General features: G+C 40.2%; 2 protein-coding genes across 9 annotated transcripts in view; one reads left to right on the top strand and one right to left on the bottom strand.

Annotated features, from left to right (window-relative positions):
- Positions 1-83: 83 nt before the first annotated feature.
- Positions 84-20567, top strand: LOC136438197 (aspartate aminotransferase, mitochondrial-like). Its single transcript, XM_066432952.1, has 12 exons — positions 84-338; positions 1948-2104; positions 3207-3335; positions 4629-4688; positions 6567-6637; positions 7344-7431; positions 7776-7844; positions 8644-8679; positions 10762-10912; positions 12573-12738; positions 14596-14746; positions 16140-20567. Exons 1-12 carry the CDS (start codon positions 223-225, stop codon positions 16260-16262), a joined length of 1317 nt encoding a protein of 438 aa, XP_066289049.1. The 5' UTR covers positions 84-222; the 3' UTR covers positions 16263-20567.
- Positions 20568-22099: 1532 nt separating this feature from the next.
- Positions 22100-23857, bottom strand: part of LOC136438194 (piezo-type mechanosensitive ion channel component 2-like) — a 163960-nt gene continuing 162202 nt past the window's right edge. For all 8 annotated transcript variants that reach the window (XM_066432941.1, XM_066432943.1, XM_066432942.1 and 5 more), the window contains one exon: positions 22100-23433. In XM_066432941.1, coding sequence (XP_066289038.1) covers positions 23181-23433 — 253 coding nt within the window. In that variant the 3' untranslated portion in view covers positions 22100-23180. The remainder of the gene's footprint in view (positions 23434-23857) is intronic.

Genomic DNA, 23857 nt, shown 5'->3' with positions numbered 1-23857 from the left:
ACGCATATACAAGAAAGATAGAGAGAGAAATATTTTGCGGTTGCTCGCAAATATTACAGGACGTATCAATGGGTGTAATTCCATTTCAGACCGGTAGGTGGCACTCTCACTGTAAACCTTGTCGGAAGATCGCAAAGTCAACGCAAGGACGGGCTTTGGAAGGAACGGGAAGACTAAAGACCGTACTATCTGTAATAGAGAAGAGTCCTGAAGAAGAGAGCAATGTCGTTTATCACACAAAGTGCCTTGAAGACAACGTTGGCGTGCTCCAACACGCTGTGGCAGCCATGTGGGCGGGCGGTGCGAATGCTGCCCCCCTCCCTCTCCCGCACCAACAGGTATGGCTATGCAGCGATCAAAGTATAATCAATTCGCTTTGTCGGTCCACTAACGTGGCTACCACTCACCTTGCCTAAATAAAATTGTGTAACATCACCCTAGCCGCGGCTTCTTTAAATTGCTTACAGTGTTATACCATACATTTAGCCCTATCAAAGATAACTATGTAACGTTTAATATATGACTGTAACTAGTTACTAGTAGTAGCAAACTTTGCCCTCCAACAGTCGCCGGGGCTAGTCTTACCCCTACCCCAACTATTACTAATTGATCTGACCAAGGAGGTTATATAGCCTCTATATAACCTCCTCGATCTGACCAACATTATGATATTATAGGTACGATCAACAAATGATTTCATCTTTATCGTCTGACTGTGAGCTGGGAAGTTCTGTAGCCGTGGCGACTCTTTAATGATCTTTAATCGGGTATATTTTGCTGTATGTCTAAAGACTCTTTTACATTACCCTCACAAGAGTCGTGGAAAGACCCATTGAAAAATCTACACACAATCCATCTTGTTTGACGTCGGCGATGTTCGGAAGGTTCGGAAGATTTCCGACCGTTTCCGGAAAGCGCTCGGAACGTCGTCGGGGGATCTTCGCTAGTTTTCCGTAATTTTCCGATCCCCCGACAACGTTCCGAGCGCTTTCCAGAAACGGTCGGAAATCTTCCGAACCTTCCGAACATCGCCGACGTCAAACAAGATGGCGGCGCGGTTGAACTGAGGGAGCGATACGTGGGGGATTGTTCGCAAATGGTCGCGCTGTGGATATATTACGGGTGATCTGGGATTCCTACGGGTGCCGAATGATAGGTAAGGGTGCAAGGAAGCTAGGGACACCCAGAAACCTGGCGGGGAAGCAACTATCGCGCAGCCGATGGATTGTGTGTAGATTTTTCAGGATATCAAAGTCCGAAACCACAATGCAATGATATTTCCGAACAGTTGTAGCAGTTAGATGCGGTCCTATGTGTCATGCAAATCAAGCCTGCCTGAAATTTCTTGCTCACTTGCCATATAAGGCAACGGCTATACAAGAATTTTGGAATGTATTGCCATATAAGGTCATATGGTGTGCGACACAGTGTTGAACCATCGAAGCATCCTGCATGCGCATGCAAGGTAAAAGCCAGGACATTGCGTTTCGGCGCGAAGATGACCCGCCATGTCCTCGATAGTAACATACATGTACATGTACATTTTTAGTAACAATGTCTCCTTGCGTAATTGTCGGACAACTTCGAACTGTTGAGGTTTTTGGAGCGCTTAGGCAATCAACATGATTTTAATAGAGACGACATCTTTTTGTCGGGCAACTTCGAACTGTTGACTTAATTTGAGGTTTTTGGGGACCCATACCGCCGGCGCTTAGGCAATCAACATGATTTTGATACAGACCACATATTTTTGTCAGACAAGTTCAAACTGTTGACTTTGAGGTTTTGGGGCGGAGGTGACTATGGAGATGGGCCGAGTTGACTAGCGAGATGGGCCGAGTTGACTGGGCCGAGTTGGTAATGGGCCGAGTCGTCCAACATCCGTCCAATGTTCTACTTTGGCCATTGAAAAACCCAGCCTCCTGACAGATTTCTTTTGCACTGCAGCTCATGGTGGGGGCAGGTGGAGATGGGCCCTCCTGATGCCATCCTGGGGGTCTCTGAGGCCTTCAAGAAGGACAGCAACCCCAACAAGATGAACCTGGGGGTGGGGGCTTATAGGGATGACAGTGGCAAACCCTTTGTACTACAGTGTGTCCGAAAGGTAAGGAAAATTGTGTGGCAAGACAAGTACAAATGCTCATCAATTGCATCAAGTCAAATTTTAGTCAAATATCAGCCAATGGCTGGCCAGTGTGTTCATTTTAAATCAAGGGCTTATGAATATGTTGCTTTTTACAGAGTAGGTGGTAGTAGGATGTCAGACTGAGTATGTATGTATAAAAATTATAATATTGCAAGTTAATTTTTCAAATTGCAAGTAACTTTTTTGCCAACTTGCAATTTTGCAAGTAACCCAAAAAACGTATTTCAATCCCTGCATTTACCACAAGTTATAATTTTACATTTATTAAAACTATTTCTCAATATCAATCCATATATTACATAGCAAAAGGTGATTTTGTTACTGATATGATAGTAACTAGATCAAAGAATGGGGTTCATTGCATAAAATGAGCCATACAAAGCTGAAAATTGAATAATCCTCTTATTTTTTGTTATGTAAACCCTTATGTTTACCCCAGACTGTTTGCAAAAAAAAAATTTTTGTCTTGGCGCATCTTACCCAAATTGCCCAAATTCGTTGCGTCCATGCTTGCATTGCCATGCTTGCATTATGCTGTTGACCTTCCCTATCCTGAAAAATGGCCATATTTCATCTATGCCACAAAATTGAACAAACTGATTTTGTCAAGAAAATGACCAAAAATCGACAAAAATGATACCATGTAGTGAGGTTAAAACACCATTATCTTTAAAAATCTTTATCTTTACCAACTGCAGATAGACTGTGATTCTTGTTGCCGATGATAACCTTGTGTTAGTGCCTGCTGATTAATAATAATATGGAGCAGTTGTTCAGTCTGAAAATAGAAATCGTTGATAAATCGTAATAATCATAAACAGGGCTAGCCTTACTGTAATTCTGACAAGACGGTTTGATATGACCTGCTGTTACAATATAGATATTGTAGAAATGTTGTTTTGGACTGGACTGCATGTCTCAAATTTCTTGAATAGTTGAAAGAAGACTAATTGTGACCATACAATGGTGAACTCCTGACTCTTTGGCTTATTGTACTGAATGTGTGTCTACATCATGTGACACTTGTGTCAGTCTTGGTCTACTGTTCTATGTTGTTCAGGCAGAACAGCTGATTTCCGACTCAGCCCTGGATAAGGAGTACTCCCCTATAGTTGGCAATGCTGACTTCTGCAAGGCCTCGGCAAGGTTGGCATTTGGGGACGACAGCCACGTCATTAAGGAAGGGCTGGTAGGTACTGCTGTTCAAAGTTTCTCATGTGTCATTTTCAGAAGGCTTGCAGTAAGGCATATGAATACAATTTCAAATAGAATAAAAATGCTCTGTTTGGATTTTTTGTTTGCAGCAGATAACGTTTTTTATATTGGTTGGCATCCCCACGTAACTCCTTTCTTGTGGAACCTGGTAATTCTTGCTGTGCCCCGCCCATTTTTGCTGTATCGAATGGCAGACACCTTACATCAGTACACTGTTACACAGTCTGATATAGCCTATGTTCAGGACAACATTTCTGACCACTTCCCTAGTAGCAGTATTTGATTCTGAGTGACATTGTACAAATGCACACTTCTACAAACTGTTGCAAGATACGGTCTGAAGTGCTCAAGTGGGCAAAAGTGTTCTCAAGATTGGGGGTGATTTGTACAATGTCACTCCGCAAAGAGGTGGTCAGGAATGTTTTGCCTGAGCATAGGCTATATGAGATTGTGTATCGTTGCCATATGATATAGGGGTATTTAGACCAGACTTTTGAGTCACTGTGTCCTGCCGAGCCATACGATCGCCATTGGGTATGGCAAAAATGGAGTTTTGATGCAAAAATGGAGTTTTGATAAATCATGTAGTTTTCTCTCAAGAAACATGATGATTTATTTCAGATGTTGAACCTTTATTGAATATTTTGTTTAGTCTGAATCAAATTGCTGTGTCACTTACATTGTTATAAGAAATTAAGACAAATAGCTCAAGAAACACTTTTACACGTACATGTAGTTGTGTGTTATTATGTAGATCATATTTTAAAAAATGATTTGTGTTGGTACATTGTAGGTTAAGACAAGGTGCACATAATTAGATGTATATCATGTAAATTAGAGCTTAATTTACATAGTTCATGAGGAACTTCTAGATTTTAAGTTTTTTCCAATGTAGGAAGTTTAGATACATGTAAGTATCATGTAATTCAAAGCAAGACTTAGTAAAACATTGTTAGATATCAATTTTGCAAATTTGGGCTTGATTTGCATAATTCATGTTAAGATGGCATAATTCATCAGTGGTTTCATACTTGTGACAATTTCATACTTGTGACAACTCATATTTAACTTCAAGGTGAACATCATTATGTATAGGCTATGTAAATGTGGACATTTGCATGATGAATGACAAAATGTTCACATAGCTTTCTGCCAAAGCATAGAACTTACAATGTAATTCGTCTGACTCCAAATATTCACGGAGGTCTGAATTAATGTCGAAATCATGTTTATCTGTTTTTGACAATGTCCTTTCTGTGTTTTCCAGATCAGTACTGTCCAGGCCCTGTCTGGTACTGGTGCGCTGAGAGTCGGGGCTGCTTTCCTGGTGAGGACATTCCAACTTTACTTCACAACAAGGGCGCTTTCACATTCAAGAAGAACTTTTGTGTTAATCAGTTGATATACAGGAATCCATAGGGATAAGTTTGAACAGTTTATTGTTGACTCTTCTGGCCATACTGCATGTACAAACTAGCTACATGTACATTAGCAGAGGTATTGTTTTCAGTGTGTTCATGTTTTTGCATACATTTACACATGTACCAGCATAACTCAAAAAGCTATGGACAGATTGAAATATTTGGTAGTTGGTAGGTCTTGGGAAGACAAAGGTCAAGATCGATTATGGTTATTCTATTGATTACACATTAAGATAACTTAAGTATATCTTTAAAATATACTCATAAGTTGAAAGTTTTTAAAAACTGTCATTGCACTTGGTGCATTCATCTCGCAGGATGGGCGAAGAGTTCAGGGTACAGACTAAAATGCAGATAGCGCTATTGTCTAGTTGGGCGAGGAGTTTTGTGCTATTGTAAGGAAGCGGTGATGTTACTAGTGTTCCTTCTTCGGATCTTGCTGGCGGGGTGACGAAGATTACGGGACCGTGACGGATAAGACAAGACACAACTTAACACGCAGCCAAATGAAAGACGTCCGCACACTTTGAATCCTTGAAAACAACTGTCTTTATTCAAGTACTGTAGGCGCGTTAGAACGTTCGTCGTACGTCAACGTTAAACGTGCGCGTTCGGAGAACGCTCTAACGCGCATGGCCGTAATGGAAACAAACAAACAAAAACGTTCCATGACAACACTTACGTCACATTCCTACACTATGTTTGATAACATGGTTGACATGAGTGCCCCATTTCAGGTCTGCTTGTACCCATACTCCCAACAATTTGGCATCCCGATCTTCCTGATGTGAAGTGGTGGGAGTGGTGGCAGAGTTTTAGTGATGTGGTGCAATGTCATGGAACTGTCTGTGGTCCATCAGTCTAGTGAACTTAGCTCATCTTGTAGGTGGGAGGGTTGGAGTATTAGTCTTATCTAATACTCTGAGGAATTCTGTTGCGTTACTGACGGATTCTGACGGGCTTCTGAATAACTCTGACGATTGCCTGACGCGTTAACGACGGTGCTCTGACGCGTCAATGACGTTCCACCTTGTTAACTATAACCAGGACGGTACTGTATATCCATTCTGTTGAATTCCCTCCGATATGAAACCAAATGTGGGAATATCTGGCATGTAATTGACGGTTGTAATCAAATGTAGGAAGTCCTGATGTGGGGAGTCAGGTGCACAAACAGCGAGCCAAGAGATTTCATGTGGGAGTCTTAAGATTGTTGGTCTTACATAAACCTATTCTAGTTCTGTGGGAACATCTATGTCTAGTTGGCAAGCATATAGACTGTCCTTAACGTGTAGTTGCTACCCCACCTCAACAGGGTTTAGAGAAGAGTGTGAAGCTGTCTGCAATGCTGCCGAAGGATAAAACTTTAACACATATGATATATGTAATTTCAGTAGAGAAGGCTATCAATCAAAATAGATTATGCTAATTGCCACCCTGTTTTAAATAACCTATATCTAGATAAAACAAGAATATACTATTCAAAAGTTCCAGATATCTAATGGGGGTATGAGGTCTCTGAGCTCTTGTTTACTCTTTGTTTTGGTAGTACTGTCTCTCCATAGTTATTAGTATTGGATTTCATTGATATGATATTAATCATCTGAATGAATAATAATATATATAGAATAATCCATCTTAATGTTTTGAGTTGAAGTGATTGAATGAAATGTTGAAGGGCAGAATGTTACAGTTTGGATACACTCATGAATGCGCAAAATACTGCAAATCTATGTACTTGATGTATAATTGATTGACGGTTTCTTCTGATCCCTCCTGACCAGGACAAGTTCCATGGCAGCAAGGAGGTTTATTTGCCGAAACCATCATGGGGGAACCACACTCCAATTTTCAAGTAAGTTGATGCCTGGTTTTTGATATTCTACATGTACATCAACAAGTAGAAAGAATGCCAATATTTATACTATATGTATGGGCGAAATATATTGTTTTTATATTTACCTCCCGACACCGTAGATATGGATAGAATGAAATATATTGTTTTTCCTCAGCTTTCTCCTCCTGTAATTTCAGTTAAATCGATTCAACTCAACATTTTTTTAATCTAGAGGGTTGACGTTAAGATAGATTCTTTCGTAGGTTGGGAAATAGTCATCTCCAAATTCAACTCCCATGCCACGGCCACTGATGACTTACTGAGTTACTCCCAAACAGTTCCCAATGATTTTACAACCATTCCCAACCCCCTGTTCATTCCAGACCACTCTCTGACCAACTGCCAACTACAGTTTAACTCCTTGATCAATGCATCCTTCTTTAAGTCTTCAATCTGGTAAACTTCCCAACCCACTTCCTCCGTCTATGGTGTTGGGTTCCAGTTGCTTAACGTTTCGTTGTTGGATAATTTTTTCAGGAAATATGCTGACAAATTGGATGTGCAGTTCAACAGCTTCTGCTGTACTAGGAACATTTCCAGAACATTGTTTTTTATGGACTGAAAGTCAAAATTTGTCTGGTGCAGGTAATTGTAATCACAGTAACTGTAACATGCATGTACACATTTATGTACACACTCAGATGTCTCTGCTTCTCCCTTGCAGGCATTCTGGAATGAACGTCAATGCTTATCGGTACTACGATGCACAGACGTATGGACTGGATGAAGCTGGCTGTTTTGAAGACATCAGTGTAAGATTGCATACCCCGATGTAAACTTTAGGAAAACTGGATCTCTCATGGTTTCCATCACTATCAGTATTTCTTTGACTCATGTTCAACAGAACAAAAGCAATCTTGAAACTTTAGAAAATAAGCTATTATTAACCAATGTACATGTACCAGGGACTGAATCTCCTGGCCAATTATCAATCCTATTTTTGCTGAATTCTGCTATTCATAACCTCATAGGAAAACCTGGTGAAGGCTAGTATTTGGCATTGACAGCCAAGTTCCATTAAAGCTTAAGGTTGACACAATGGCATCATTTGTCATATGCATAAGTGTTGTAACAAACATGTTCCTACCCTGTGCAGAATATCCCAGAGGGATCAGTCATCGTGCTGCATGCCTGTGCCCACAACCCTACAGGGGTGGACCCCAAGGTACTGTGTCTCCTATCGGTCAAGGGAAGCCTGGTTGTACAAAGTATGGACTGGTCTGAATACCCGTAACCAAGGTTATCGCGGCCCATGTATGATATAAATATAGAATACAACACAGGGTATTCCGTATCACCCTAGGTACCAGCCCGACCGCGGGTACGGCCGGAGGGCGATCCGACCCGCGGGAGGGCTGGGACCGAGGGTGATGCGGAATACACCTTCTTGTATTTTATTTATGTCATACCCACCCGAGAAAACACACATTTCAATGCGGAGTGCCCCAAAAGTTGAGGGAGTTTTGTGCCCTCGAACACAAAACTGTAACAACATTGATTCCAACCTCCGAATCCGGTATTCAAATTTTAGAGGGTGGCACAACCGGCGCGCTCGAAATGCATTATAGATATTCTATGGAAGCCTGTGTGATACAACTCCCGACCCCTATGTGATACGGATAGTTATCACACGGTCCGGAACACCCGTATCAGGCCCAGGCATGACATAAAGTATAGTATAGTGGGACATGTATCTGTCTCCAAATGATTAAATGGATTTCCCTCTGCAATGAGACCTTGATGTGAACCGTGAGGTGACTTTTGTAGGTATTATTATCTCAGTCCACTTTCTTCACCTGTCTTTTTATTCTGGTGTATGTCCTGTGAAATTGATATTCCTCATAGCCTGCATAAATGGCTCTTACGGTGGCCTGCCCAACACCCGGCGCCGGCCCCATTTAGAGCCTTGGACAGCAGAGTTTGCACGACACTGACTAATATTCCATGTGTGTCCTTTTGTACAGCCAGAGCAGTGGAAAGAGATGTCCAAAATCATCAAGGTGAGATACCTGTATATATTACACTAGTGCTGCGTACCTAAATGTAACATCAGGTACAGGTGCCGGTACAGAGGTTAAGGTACAGGTCCGTTTGTACCATTTGAAAAATTAACATGTGTTCTTCTGAACTTCTTCAATAATTTCAGTATCGTTTTTCAAAGAAAACAACTAGGTTTCCTACCGCCAAACTCCCTTGGCCTTGCTGTCAAAACTCCCAGCCTGCCTGAATGATCAATTGCATTATTAGTTACGCTGTTCCAAGGTATCACTTTGGTCGCGTTTGGTGTTGTATGAGGCCATGAGGTCAGGACATCAGTCACAAAATAAGCACATACTTGTTGTAAATTTATATTGGTACAGTACCGGTACTTCATGATCCGGTATTTTGGACCTGTACCTAATCAGTTTTTACGGTACAGTACTGGTACAAAGTACCGGTACGTACGCAGCACTATATTACACCCATAGCAGGAATGTAATAAAGCTAACTTGAATGTGTATGGGTCATATTTTCTGTTGATGTACATAAATCTAGCTTGAAATCTATGTATCTCATATTTTAAGGTAATGTTTCTTTTTTGTTAGCTACCTTCATCAGGGTGTAATAGAATGTGCTACTCTGTCGGCATTGTTGCATTGTGGTAAGAAGAATGTGGTCTCAGATATGACTGATTTTGTATGTTCATTTCTACAAAATGTTCGACAACTGTAAGATAATAGTGTGGGGTGTGGCAAAGCAGTGCTAGCTATGTTCCATGATGTGTTAATTTATGTCTCCTCCATAGGGGAGACTAAACAGTTACCATAAATGGCAGTAATGCATGTAGCCCTATGGGGAAGTGAAGAAAAAGAAGGTGTCATTATCTCAGGAATCAAAACATCAGACTACAAAAACTTACCCTCAAATACTAAACCAGTTATGTCAACTGTCATCAGATTCATTCCTGACAAATTCTATAAGGCTATTCTCCAGATAAGCCCCCCCCCCCCTAATCTGAGCCCTTGGATAGGTCCTACCGGCTTCAGACACCCAGTTGAAGACCATCCCACTATATCAGGGGGGTGCCAAAACCTACAATGTAGAGACAGATCATTTAGTTCAACTAATTCAGCAAATATAGAGTCTATCCTACCACAGCCACTCCTATACTGCCCAGATTTCACAACAAATCCCACCAAAAAAGGATTTTCAATGGTTTAAACCCTGGTTTTTACTGTGGGGTCTAGGCGCAGGCGTTAACAGTTACTGTTTATTCTCCCCCCTACAAAGAAAGTTCATATATGTTGCACAATTGCCAATGAGTGGTCCTAATGGTCTTGGCAACATGGTGTTTACAACGGGTGATCAATAAGTCCTCGGCCTCACCCAGAAATAAGGTGCACAACTCAAATTTCAGGGCATAGTTATGTAGTATGACATCTTTTAGCAATATCAACCAAATTTCAAATTATTGTGGTCAATAATTTTTAGTCAACGTCCATTTGAAAACTAGTAGGTAAGTGACGAGAAAAACAAGGGTGCACTGTGGTCAGAGCTGTGTGGTTCGCGTTCCTCAGAGTCATGCCATGAATCGACAAAAAATCTTAAAAGACGCTGTCAAAATGATCAATTCTTAATTCAACTAAAAAGAAGTGGGTATCTGACTTTCAGCAGAGCAAATCGACCCTCACAACTCAGGTCACAGCTCAATTGTCCATATTTTTATCATTCTACCAGTCCTCATCTAATGTTACAATGATTTGATTTTTGGTTGACATTCATAAAAGACTTTATACTTAACAATTGTTCCCCAAAATTTGAGTTGTGCACCTTGTTTCTGGGTGAGGTCGATGACTTCTTGATCACCCCTCGTACACATGAATCACACAGCCACCTTGCTGGCTGGTTCAATCTAGATATTTCATTTGGCAAGTAACACTAACAGTTACCGGTAGTAGTGTTTGGAGTTCTAGCTACTCCCCATGTACCCTGTCAGGATTATTCTAGCTACATTGTTCTTGATGTACAAGTACATGTTCATACATGTACTGTATTTCCATTGTGCTTTCCACAATTCTGAAATGTAACTTGCACCCCTCCAGGAGCGGAAACTGCTGCCATTTATTGACATGGCCTATCAAGGATTTGCCAGTGGTGATGTTGACAGGGACAGTTTCGCTGTCAGGCATTTTGTGGAGGAAGGTCACAACCTAGTGCTGTCCCAGTCTTACTCCAAAAACATGGGCTTGTATGGTATGGCACTTCAATCATGTTTAAGTTTGACCACGCCCCAGGGGCAGTTCTTATAGTATCGTTCATATATGATATCTTTTGACATGGTTACATCTGTTTTTTTATATATGCATGTCTCACTGGGAAGTTTCCTCAATATCTTTTTATGACAAGTCATATCTAAATGTGAACATGCAAGGATCTCAAAAAGGCCTAAGGATTTTGGGGCATCTGATAGCATATATTTAATTGTGATTATGCTACAATATCATATTATTATAGCCAGATATGTGAGCGTGCCACACAGCACACTTCGACAGCGTCAAAAGTGCACAGGAAACTGCTATGAAAGTGCTATGACGGCCGTCCCAGGGTGCCATATGCCATATGTTTTTTTATGATCTCCACATTAATATAAGACACAAACAGTTGACTATACTCGGTCAGAAAATAGCTGAACAATCTATGAAGGACAAAGTATGGGAAAATACGGAATTTGCGAAGTTCGTACAGAGCGCATTTCAGAGCGTGCAAGCACCGATCTCGGAGACCATTCAATTAAACCCGTTCTGAAAAGACATAAAAAAACACCCCATCTATCAATTTTTCCACTTTTTATTATCTTCAGACGTAATAGTTATGGTTTGGCTGGAGCTGCCAGTAAACCTGCGTAAAACCTACAGGAAATGCCGTTCTCGATGCACGGAAAGTCAGAAGACTCCATTTCATATCGGTTATGACGCCATAACTTCATAGAAGTGCCACAAGTGGTGAATAATGAATCTCAAATGGTCAATTAGGCCCCCGTTCATGATGCAAAAAGCAAAACGGTTTGAACTGTTTTGGCAGGATAAATCAAATTATTTGTGAACATGAACGCTCCAAAACCGGTTTCGTTCCGTTTCATTCTCAACCTCCTCCTGAGGTAGCCTGGAGCGGTTCAGAATAAAATGGTTTCCAGGAATTGTCATCATGAGCTCAAAGGCAGTGGGTAACCAGTTCACCTCAACGTTTATGACGTACATATGGGTACGTGGGTCATAGTTCGCAGCGTCTCTCTTGGTAGCACGGAAAAGTGAAAGTTTTTAGATGTCATCTGGATATTTCGTTTTGGGTTTCTTAATCGTAAAAATATGGCCGCCAGCTGTAACGGGTAGACTTAGGATACCTGGGAGTCCTGACATATATTCTGGGGAATCAGGAGATCCAGAGAAACCTTGATAGCTTGCATCAGAGCCAGGAGGTGTACCAAGAAATTTCCCAGGCCATGAAGGGGTGTGGCTTTAAAAGGAAGGACATTCCAAGATTGCAATGTTCCAAAATATTGTCCGTGGAAATCTTGGTCTGAATAAATCTGAAATCTGTAATCTTCTTATGTACCAAAAGGACAAATTCTAAATTTTCAAATGCATTTCTCAGAAAAAGTATTAAAGGATCCATGCGTCATATATGATTTCATATCTCTTATATGGGTTAGTTTGGATAGGCTATATGATAATGACCCACCTATTCCTCGGTGTATATGGTATCATAAGACCTGGTCATTTGCTCATAGAATCAACTTGTTTGCATTGCTCATCACTCAGTGATTTTATTCGTTAGTTATAGCAAATGACTTTGCCTTATCACACTATATAGACCCCAGGGCGGGTTATTAACCCTATATTACAACCATGTGCAGGTGAACGAGTGGGAGCCCTGACATTTGTCTGCAGCTCCCCAGACGAGGCCAAGCGTGTGGAGTCCCAGGTGAAGATTGTGATCCGCCCCATGTACTCTAACCCCCCCATCAATGGTGCCAGGCTAGCAGCCACCATCCTCAACAACTCTGAATTACGCCAACAATGGTAAGTAAGTGCTGCACTGGGCACTGGGCATTTTGGTGTTCTGAAGGTCATAAAAGACTTTGTATTTCAAAAATTATTCCCCCAAATTTTAGTTTTCCACTTTATTTCTGGGTGAGGCCGAGGACTTATTGATCACCCCTCGTACATGTATGCAAGGTAACAGTTACTCAAGCAATGGTATGGAACGTCCACTGCCGATTTTCTATGGTGACCACATTACATTAACTAGTGAGGTTTTCAGAACAGGAGTCAAAAACAGAATTTCCCCAAAGGCATGGCCATCTTTGTTTCAGCGCGGCATAACGCTGACCTTTCTAAAACACGATGCTCCTGTGTATTAACATTTAGAATACTCTCGTTATTGATGGAAATTAATATTTTTTATTTTTATTTCTATGACTCTCACAAACCTTTATTGGGTGCTGCTTGCTTGTAATCGCCGACGCTGTGCGTTCTGCTGCACTGTTACCTCTCCATGTGGTCGGGAGCCTGGTGGCGGTATCACAACTTTCTGTTTTCATCCTTCAGTTGTCAGATTGAAAACTTTTTGTCCCTTTAATTCAGTGGTCGGCGCCCAAAAGAAGGCTGGGATCAGCAGGTGTTTTCTAGGGATTTGTCTTAGGCCTTAAAACCTAGATTTTATGTGCGTGTGTTTACTCAAACGTAACGTGTAAATACCAGAGGGCGCTGCGAGATCATAAAGGCAGACATCTTTTTTTGGGGTCAAAAGTTGACGAAAATTTGTACACGATGTAGTATACAAATATTAAAACGATAACAGAAAATGTAATTTCTGTAGGATCTTTTTGTCAATGAGAATTGAACCTGGTGGGGGTCATGCTGTCTAAAATCACATAATTTTCCATCCATCTACGTAGTACACTGTATATTTTGAACACCTCGACCTGGAAACATGTTATGAGTGGAATCCTCTTCATGGCGACCACCTGTCCATCGCGACCGTTTTTGCTCGGTCCCACGGGTGGTCGCCTTGGGCAGGTTTGACTGTAGTATGTTTTCAGAATAACCCAAAACATTTCAGTGACTTAAAATGAGCCTCACACAAAGCCCAAATAGTAAAAGTTACACAATACAGTGGGACTCGCTATTGGTTACAGCCCTATGTTCTGAAATCCCTATTGTAATTCTTGTTTCTTTCACTACTTTATGTTCACTGTTTTCATGGTCACCTCTGTACCATGAACTTATCATCACCAAGAAAAAGCCTGTCGTTATTATTTATGATTCCTTCACACACCCATTCTGTAAGTCAATTGCTGCCACCTTGAAGTTAAAGTGAAAATGGATTTATGTAAAACAACTTGAAGTAGTGAAACAATTTTTTGTGTAGCTTTCGTTTAACGCCCATGTGGGGAATTAGGAAGTTCTGCTGCAATTCCAAGGAAAGCCATCAGGGGCCCCAAAATGTAATCCTTTGAAAGTCAGGACCTAACCACATAAGAAATTTCTTAACAATTCATCCATAGCTTCTTAATTTATGCTGTTCAACCACCAGCAAACACTGATACATGTACATGAAAAACATGATCAGTCTGTATCATTGACAAGACATTTCTAATTTCAAGTGTGCACCAGCAGGGAAAGGTTTAACATCACTGGTGTTGTGATCATGTAGTTATACGGATTTACACATTTTACCAATAAAACAACGATCTGTAGGAGAGTAATGCTATAAGAATTACTATCGTTCTAATATCAGAAATACTTACATTCAATTTAGATTGAGAATTACGGTTGCTTACACCATCATGCCATGCATGCAGATATTGCAAAAGTTTAAGACAACATCCTGCTTTTACCTTTTTTTCCTAAATTTGCTTGTTTTGTGTGTGTCAGGCTGGTGGAGGTGAAGGAGATGGCAGACCGCATCATCACTATGCGAGAACAGCTGGTGGCAAACCTAAGGAAGGAGGGCTCCACCCACAACTGGCAACACATCACTGACCAGATTGGCATGTTCTGTTTCACTGGACTCAAAGAACAACAGGTATGTCTGACTGCAGCATGCTCTATATATAAACACGGAAGTCACATTGTACATTCATGTGTTTTGACTAGAATGTAAATGTATAGTCCTTTATGATTTGTTGGACTTAATGTAGTAATACAAACTAATGAAATAGAGAAATATGCAAGAAATACACATGTGGCATCATCTTCTGCAAGTACATGGTAAAACATCTTAAGTGATTGTTCTGATATGCAATGCAGTCAAGCACATGTTATGTCAAAGATTTTCTATTGGCCACCATGGTTAATTTTGCCTCCAGGCTCAGGTCGCCGTTTGTGTCTCTAAACAGTCTCTGCACATACATGTAGGTCAGGAAGCTGGTCTCCAAAGCTTGTTAGTTGTCATTCTGAAAGAGTGACCAGGTAAATGTACATATAGCTGCTGTTGCATGACTTTATGGATGGGAAGGTTGTGTGACTGTCAGTTTGTGAGTCTGGGTATTGCTCACATGACATTGTTTGTATAGCATTTTTCATTAGAGTCCATTCCAAGTCACTGCACTGGTGCTTCTTTCATTGTTTAGAATTAATTTGAATCTTTTGTAACTATTTGTAATATATATTTCATGGTTTCCAAACATTTCGAAATTTGTTTACACTTTCTAAATGATCCCACATTTTCGTTAGATATTTGAAATATTTATGGCACTGAGAACAATATTTTTGTTACTTTCTAAAGATTGGCTACAGCACACTGCCTTTATTTCGAAATATCTACCATTTTTTCGAAATAAGAAATTCACAATCTGCTATGAATTAGTAATTCACAATCTGCTGTGAATTAGTTGATAACACCCAAAAATAGACCGATTGAAAGGGCCTAGGGAGCGGTGACACCCCACCATGCTCTCACGGACGGCGGGTCGGGAGTAAGATAAACAGTGAAGTTCTGCCTGAAGAGCAAACGTTAGCAGCATTGGAAAGAAACCAAATATGAAGACAATTCGTCGAGGCATTCTTGAGTTATCGTCCTGCATGTGTGTGTGTGGACTGAAATTCCTGTGGACACATTCCTGTACAATTCCTAGAATTCTTGAAGACTGCACACAATTCTATACCATTAGGCTCGCCCCTCAGGTGTTGCTAAAAAAGCTGCTCGGAGCCCAAACCTGAGCCATCTGCCGTTTAAGAATCATGATTCTAGCATGTCCAGAACTCAAGATACAAAAACTGGAAATTTTCTTACATTTCTTACATACATTATTTCAGCTTTGCTTGTGGTAAACATTGGTTTTCATGTGATGCATTGAAGTTCATTAACAAGGAAGCTGTATATTTGTTGTTGCTATATATGAATTGCACTTCAAAAACCTCTTTAGCCAATGTTATCTTCCTGTATCGAATCTTTGATGTTCTGTTTTCATTCCCAGGTTGAAAGGCTGACAAAAGACTTCTCTGTCTTCCTGACTAAAGATGGCCGAATCTCCATTGCTGGTGTGTCCTCCAAGAATGTAGCATATCTTGGACATGCTATCCATGAGGTGACCAAGTGAAGGCAGCAGTCCTTCTCACCAAAACCCTGCAACCCGATGCAATGTAATTACACCTCAAATTGTTGAGAGTAGCGGCTGCATTTTGATTCTAAACTAATGTTTTGTATGGAAGTGTGGCAACTATTAACCTGTAAAAGTCCTTTGGCTGTAGATGAACAGTTGAAATGTGATAGAAGGACAAAAATATGCTTATGAAGTTGTAAATGGAAAAATTCAGCAATATTTTGTTCTGGAGAATATTTCCAGTATTGGTACCAAAATACTACAATTAGTTACCTTTGCACTTAAGACCTGAAAGTGGACACATTTGTTGTCTTTGAGTCACAATTCTCATATTACCGCCCCAGTCCAAAATTGAATTTTGAACGATCACCCCTATGAAAGAATAGACTCTTCCAGCAGCTCCTCAATGTAAAATGGGCCAGTCCAAAAATACTTTTGCATAATTCCCAAAGTCCACAATTGGGGTTTCAATTGGAGGCTGCACACCCTCAAGTCTAGGTACTGTCTCTTCCAGGGAATTATTCTGAAGCAAATCAACTGTGTATGGGATGAAAGCAAATCCCTTCCGCTACAAGACAGACCAACTGAGTTTTGTTTCTTCAACCTCTCTGATTTTGGTAAATTAGAAGGAAAAGGCATTATTTTCACATCAAAAATGATTCACAAAGTTTGGCATTTTTGCGTAGCATAAAATTCATAGAAAAGATACTTTCGGCAGAAACAAATAATTTTGTCAGAGAAAGAAAAACTTAGTGTATAATCGAGCCAATTATAAAAAAATTCCAGTACCAAGAATCTTTTTATCATCCATGTTGTGAGGCAAAGGATCACCCACAACGCTACAATTGTTAATCTGGAGAAAAGGGGCGCTTCACAATCAATGCGGATGCATATCTGGAAATAAGGCTTGGACCCAAACTCAATTTCTCAAAAACAGACCAACTCATGCACTTTTCAGCCATGTTAGTATTCCATGTCAGTTCATAGCACATTATGAGAAATGTGAACTCAAGCCCAGACCCAGTCCCTTTTTTGTCACGCAATGGCTGAAAAACCTCAATAAAGTCCTAAAATCACTTGAAAGGCCTATATTAAAAAAAGATTAAATGAACTGTCTGGGGGTATGTACCTAGTCTACCAGGAAACCAAAGTTCAGCTCATTTAGCCCAGGGACGACAGATGAATCGATTTGAAGGAGGAGAAACATGAGAGAAATCAATATATTATGCCATACCAGTGGTACTGGTGAAATATAACTATCAATGGTTAAAACTAGTTGTTTGAGAGCTTGTTTGCCAGCTATGGACTGAATTGGTAGCTTTACAACCATCTTAGTAATGTCAAGTAAGTCTTCAAAATGAATGGCTTCTACATGTATGTCTTTCCAGGTGCCATATAAACTCTGATCCTAAAAGGATGTTGGCAAATCAGGTATCACTTGACAGGTGACAGTATGAAAAAGGGAAAAACAAGGTGTATTGTAGTTGTGGCTTAAAGCCATACACAAGACCAGGGGAGAGTGTTCTGGTTCGGTTGACAAAATTTTTATAAATCCAAGAACGTAATTGTACTGGAAACTTGACCTTGAACCTAGACTAGGCAGCAGATCATAAATTATAATCTTTCATTTATTAAAACTATATCTCAATATCAATCCATGTATTACATGAGAAAGGGTAATTTTGTTTCTGAAATTATAGTACAATGTACTAGATCAAAGAAAGGGGTGCATTGCATTAAAAAGAGCTATACAAAGCTGAAACTTGAGTGATCCTCTTTTTTTTTCGCCCTGTCGCTCCAATTTTTTTCCTGGAAAAATCCGAGAATCAACAAATAAAATTGGTGTGGCCTTAGAACTTGAAAAAAAGGTCCTCACAAAAGTTGGTGGCTGTTAGGAAATCTATGTCCGATGTTGAAAATAATGTTTGTAGCATGTTTGTGAATAGTTGTTCATTAATTGCCACCCTTAGCAACTTAATTCTTCTACTACATGGACCCAAAAATTGACCTGTGACTTCAGCAATTATCCTATGGGACGGGATGATTCCCAGCATGCATCACACCCAACAGGTCTGTATGAAGGGGCACTACTAAATTCCTTGATTATGAATGGTTCATTCAACTGTCCATCTGTGAATAATTTTTACAAATTATGTTGATTTTGTTCTCAAAAAGATGTGATCTTTTAGAAAACTAGAGTTCCACGAACACATTATCTTCGCCAAATAATCAAGGCTTATTGTGAAGAGTGATTAATATTTATACATGCTATCACCCCCTGCAAATTTGATCATACACCATACCGTTTGGAAGTTATGAGGGGGGGGGGATAGAATGAGTCCTGCGCCCTGCTTGTTCGGAGTCAAACTCTAACTGAATGATTGTGCAATATTTCAAATAGACTTATCAATTGTTTTAACTGATATTCATGGAAACTTTTAATCGTTGCCTAATTTGTAACACGCAATGCCCTATGTTGTATTTAGCCTCGCAATATGTTGTCCAGTATTTAGCATCGCAATTCAGCCTTATACCGGCTGCCATGAGGCCTGTCTGTCAGATGATGACGATTAAACCAGTCTACTACTACTACTACTACTACTACGATGCTAGGTTCTCTCTGAGCAGAAGAGTGGTCCGGCTGGTTATTCACATGTTTTAGGTGTTTTGTAAGGCTTTCTATTTTGTTCCGTTTCCGTTATGTCTCCAACCGTGTGTTGGACAAAAATGCCGAAACTGAACATTTTAAAAACCAACCGGACCCACACATCTGCTTGAATTGTAGTGAGACTGCCCCATTTGTTTATTTATGTACCCCATCTGTTTATTTATACTTCTTGGCAAGGCCTTGTGCTGGCCTGTTTCGGGAATGCTGTCACATGCCCTATTATGGAATGTAATGGATTTACAATTATCCTTACTAATTCTGCAGATTAGCTCCTGTTTTCTATAATTAGACATTGATTGTGTAAAGCACCATCTGAGCTCTCTACATACAAAACTTCAGGACAATCTGTTTACCCCTTTTCAAGTAATACTTGACCGAATGTCAAAACAAAAACACCCACTGCAGTTCTAAACAAGCCGCTAGGGGGCCCGAACTTACAGAACTTACTTCTTGTGGCATGAACTATCTACCACACAACTATCATGACCATGGCACTTTCAGAAAATATGACACTAAATTTTGAAGCTCCGCTGCAGTACCTTAGGTACCCGCTAGAAGGCCCATTATCGAACTTGACCTTCCTTTCTATAAACCCTACCCATCCACTAAATATCATACAGATCCATCAACAGCTTCTTGAGTTATGTTGTCCACAAGAAATACACATCCACACAAAGCCTGCTGCAGTACCAACGGAAAATGCCAGAACCATTTTTGAACTTGACCTCCGTTTTTACAACATCTACACACCTGCAAAAAATCATGAAGATCCATCAACGTTTCCGTCACTTTTTTTGCCAACATACAAACGCACAAAAGTTAAAAGTCCGCTGCAGTACTGTTGAAAAACGTAAGGTGAACCATTTTTGAACTTGACCTTCCTTTGCACAACCACTACACACCTACCAAAAATCATAAAGATTCATCAAAGGTCTCTTGAGTTATGCTCTTGACATACATACAGACCCACCAAACAGCTGGCTCAACCGAAAACATAATCTTCCCCGAGTACTATAGTACACGGCGAAGATAATAACACTCTCCTTTGGACTTGTGTATGGCTTTAAGGTTTAGTATTAGCCATGTGTAAGCCTTAGTCTACTGAGGAAAAATGTATCCTGGCTAAGGTAACACCATTTGATCCTCTGGAACAGATTTCATCTGTTCTTTGTCAGTAGTGCAGTATGAGTAGTTGAATGTACATCTGTTGTTCAGAAACGACCCACTACAACTTTCCTGCTTCTACATGTATGTCAGTCTGATACTTTGGGAAAAGTAGATACATCATGTATCAATTCAACCGAAAATGCAAATTGTCAGACCTGTTCTGTTTTCATGTTCTACCACTGCTTGCGGTTGTTGAGGATGAAGTCAACCCTTAAGTCATTTGTGCGACCTTCCGTGACCTCACAAACACATGATTGTACATGTCATACATATACGTCAAAGGTACCTGCTTGTCTGCCCCAGTCCAGGCTGCAACCTGGAAGTTTTCATCAAAGGCTCATCTATTTTAGGGAAGTTTGTGGTGACTGCCAAGTTGACTGCGTACAACATGATTGGGTTTATGCTAGATACTATTTATGGGAATCCTGTGTTTTAATCTTCTGAAATAATAAAATATCTTCCCCTCACTTTTGTATTTGTCTGTTAGTGTATTTCTGTAAGTTTGGTAAGTTGTATGGTAGCAAACTTAAAACCACCACCAAAATGTTTGTTATGTATTCTGCCGGCCTACCCCTTTGTTTCAACTGTGAGCTAAAAACCATTGCAAACAATCCATTTTGTCCCCAATGTGAAATTGAATTCCCACAAACCGCAGCCGAATAAGTGATTTCTTGGGTTCGATCACTAGGCTGCACAACGGTGGGTCAAAGTAGAAAACAACTTTTTCTCCGCAAACCTTACTTGAACCAAAAAAATGCTAATGCGCAACTCACGCGCACTTGAATGTATGCACAAGTGTGACAGGGCCCTATATTCAAGGGCGCATGAGCTCCGCAGTGACATTGTTTTGGTTTAAGTAACTTTTGCGGGGAGGAAGTGGTTTCCTACAATGGCCCACCGTTGAGCAGTCTAGTTATCAAATCAAAGAAATTACTTCTTCGGCTGCTCCCTCAACCAAAAACATGTTAATACGCAACTCATGCGGGCATGTATACGCACAAGTGTTACAGGGGCTTCTTAATGGTATTGTCGGCAACATTTAACGGTAAATTCAGGAGGATTGACAAAGCTCAACAGTAAATTGATGCATATTCCCATGGAATTTGCAGCATCGCGAATGGCCCAAGGGCACAACCAACATATATAGGGGGTCTGGTGGCATGCTCCTTCAGAAAACCTTGACCATCTGAAAATGTATTTATGAAGTAGCTGTTTGTAGCTTTGTGACCCTGTTCTACCCGTCTTACACGTTTCCTAGTGATTCCCAGTCTGTTTCAACACTTAGCCAATTCACTTGTACGGCCGTTTTGAGCCACACCCTGGCGTTGCTTCTCCTGAACGTTACAAATTTGCTGTCTTTAAACTTGACCTAACTCTGTCCCCATTTTGAAGTAGCTGCACTCAGTCGATTTGCGTAGGCTTTGACTCCTTGCTGCGTAAAATTGTTCATCATCATCTAATTTTTGGCATTGTACTGGCATCTCAGCCGGCATTAAATTTGTCCCTGCATCCAAATTTACTTTGTTTGGACGAATTCACATAGGGCACTACATATAATTGTAATTCGCTTCTTATCACCCCTGCACAGCGCAAGTTGGCTGTTCTGTATTATTCCCCCCCTAGCCTCCCTGTGAATTCGCACTTTAGCTTTTGAACAAGTGGGAATCCTCCCCAAACCCTCCAAATATTACAGATTGGCTGAACTTTACTGACCCTGTTGAATTTACTGTGCAGGATCCCCCATATGTAGAACTGGACGGGTTTTTCCGCTGTCTGGTTTTTCCACCAACCCCTGATTGGGTGTAATGCCATGGTTAACTTAATGCTACTAAATGGGAAATTCAATGTATATTTCAAGTACATTTGGTTGTTTTTTTGCATGTTTTCTTTTTAGCTACATGTATCATTCTCTTTTCTCCCTCCATTTTCCCCAGACCGGTAACTGAGCATCATAATGAGCAACCATGCTTTGGACAGGAAAAACTCAATAGACAAGAAGTAGCCTGCAGAATGACTTTATTCATTGCAAAATGCATAATCTTGGTATCCATGCTGTATACAACATCTGGAAAGTTTCTATGCTTTGATTGGCGATCAGACTTCAAGTTGTAAGATGTGTTGACAACAAACAACACATTTCTTTTTAATGCAACAAGGAGACTGGTAACAAATATTGCATTCATTGAGATGGCATTCTTTATATTTGAGCCAAGAAGACCACAGACTACCGTAATGATACCTAAGCTGCTACATGGTCCCCAAATGATATTCTTGTACCTACAGAAAATGCCTTTTGCCTCATCTTTACTGTATCAATATTGCACATGCACATTTTACTTATAGATGTCACACCTGATTGACTCCTCACCCAGCTAACAACACGTGGACAACTAGTCACATCATACTAACCATTTACATACATGCAGCAGGTCGGCTGATTGTACACCTACTTGACATAACTACACCAAATAACGTTGTTCACAAAGCTACTGCATGATATATAACTGTACACTTCAAATTTCCTGTCATTTAAAAACATGAAGATTAAACAGAAAAAATAATTGCCCAAGTGAATACCTGGTACATTTAGTTAATAACAATTTTCACAATCAGATCTCACAGTCTCTTACATAAAATCAATCAATAAAAGTTACAGCATGTTCATGTACATGTAATAGAATAAACACGATTTAATTTCTAAAAAAAACTTTTCCGTATAAGCTATTATCATTACACATATTAAAATACAACATACCCTTTTTATCAGCATCCCTCTTATCAGGCTTGCACATTGTAGTGAAGATGAGACAATAGGAAACTTGTACTTTCTACCATGCTGCTATTTTGGTAAAGCAATTCTCATCATTGGAATAAAGCACTTCTAAACACAGGACCTGTCAGGTACCAACCTTACACTGGCTAGTCTATGTTTATAATTTCCTAAGGTTCCCTTCTAACGTATCATAGTACATATAGAATCTATTAAATCTGATTTTATTATCAAAGTTCCTTACATGACAAATTAACAACACTTCATCACGCAACACTTACTGTACAGGAGTAGTGACTACTCTCATAGCTTAGCTTGTTTTCTCTTTGGACCATTTGATCATAGTTTCTGGGGATCGGTACAAGAAGATCAGTTTGGAAAAAAGGTCTTCTTCCAAAGACAGCTCTCCAGTCTCCCGAACCAGAAATATGTCCAGGCAAAGCTTCAGGATGCGGTCCACATTGGGCATTTCTGTGAACATGATGCGGTAGGAGATTCCACTCACAAACATCCGAACAAACTTGCCCACAACCAGCACCAGGGACAGGTACAGGCCTACAATTCTGCAGGACAGAAGAGAAGTGTCAACAGCAGTTTGTGTAAGACTATTACATGTATGTCTAGATCCGTGGGAAGTAATTTTGCAAGACCATGATTAAGGGCAGTCTTGGCGGGAGATCAATCTTCAGGAGTGCCCCAGCATTTGTGCAAATTTAATGAAATTTGTACAAATCTTATGAAAAATGTACAAAGCACGATTTAAAAAAGTGCAAATCTTACAATAAATGCACCAAGCACTATTCAACAAGAGGTCAGAGACCTCATACCTCCATGAAATATATTGAGCCTTCAGTTAATAGATTTATTGCATCATGCAAATAAGGCTGTAATAAGCATAATCTACATGTATTTCAAATGATGATCTTCTCTACCAAAATTATGTACATGTATATTGCAAGTCTGTTTCATTGGCAGAATTTCATATTT

Source organism: Branchiostoma lanceolatum, chromosome 7, assembly GCF_035083965.1.
Source record: "Branchiostoma lanceolatum isolate klBraLanc5 chromosome 7, klBraLanc5.hap2, whole genome shotgun sequence".
Lineage (NCBI taxonomy): Eukaryota > Metazoa > Chordata > Leptocardii > Amphioxiformes > Branchiostomatidae > Branchiostoma > Branchiostoma lanceolatum.
The sequence above is the reverse complement of the archived record's forward strand: the minus strand, read 5'-3'. Positions and strand labels throughout refer to the sequence as shown.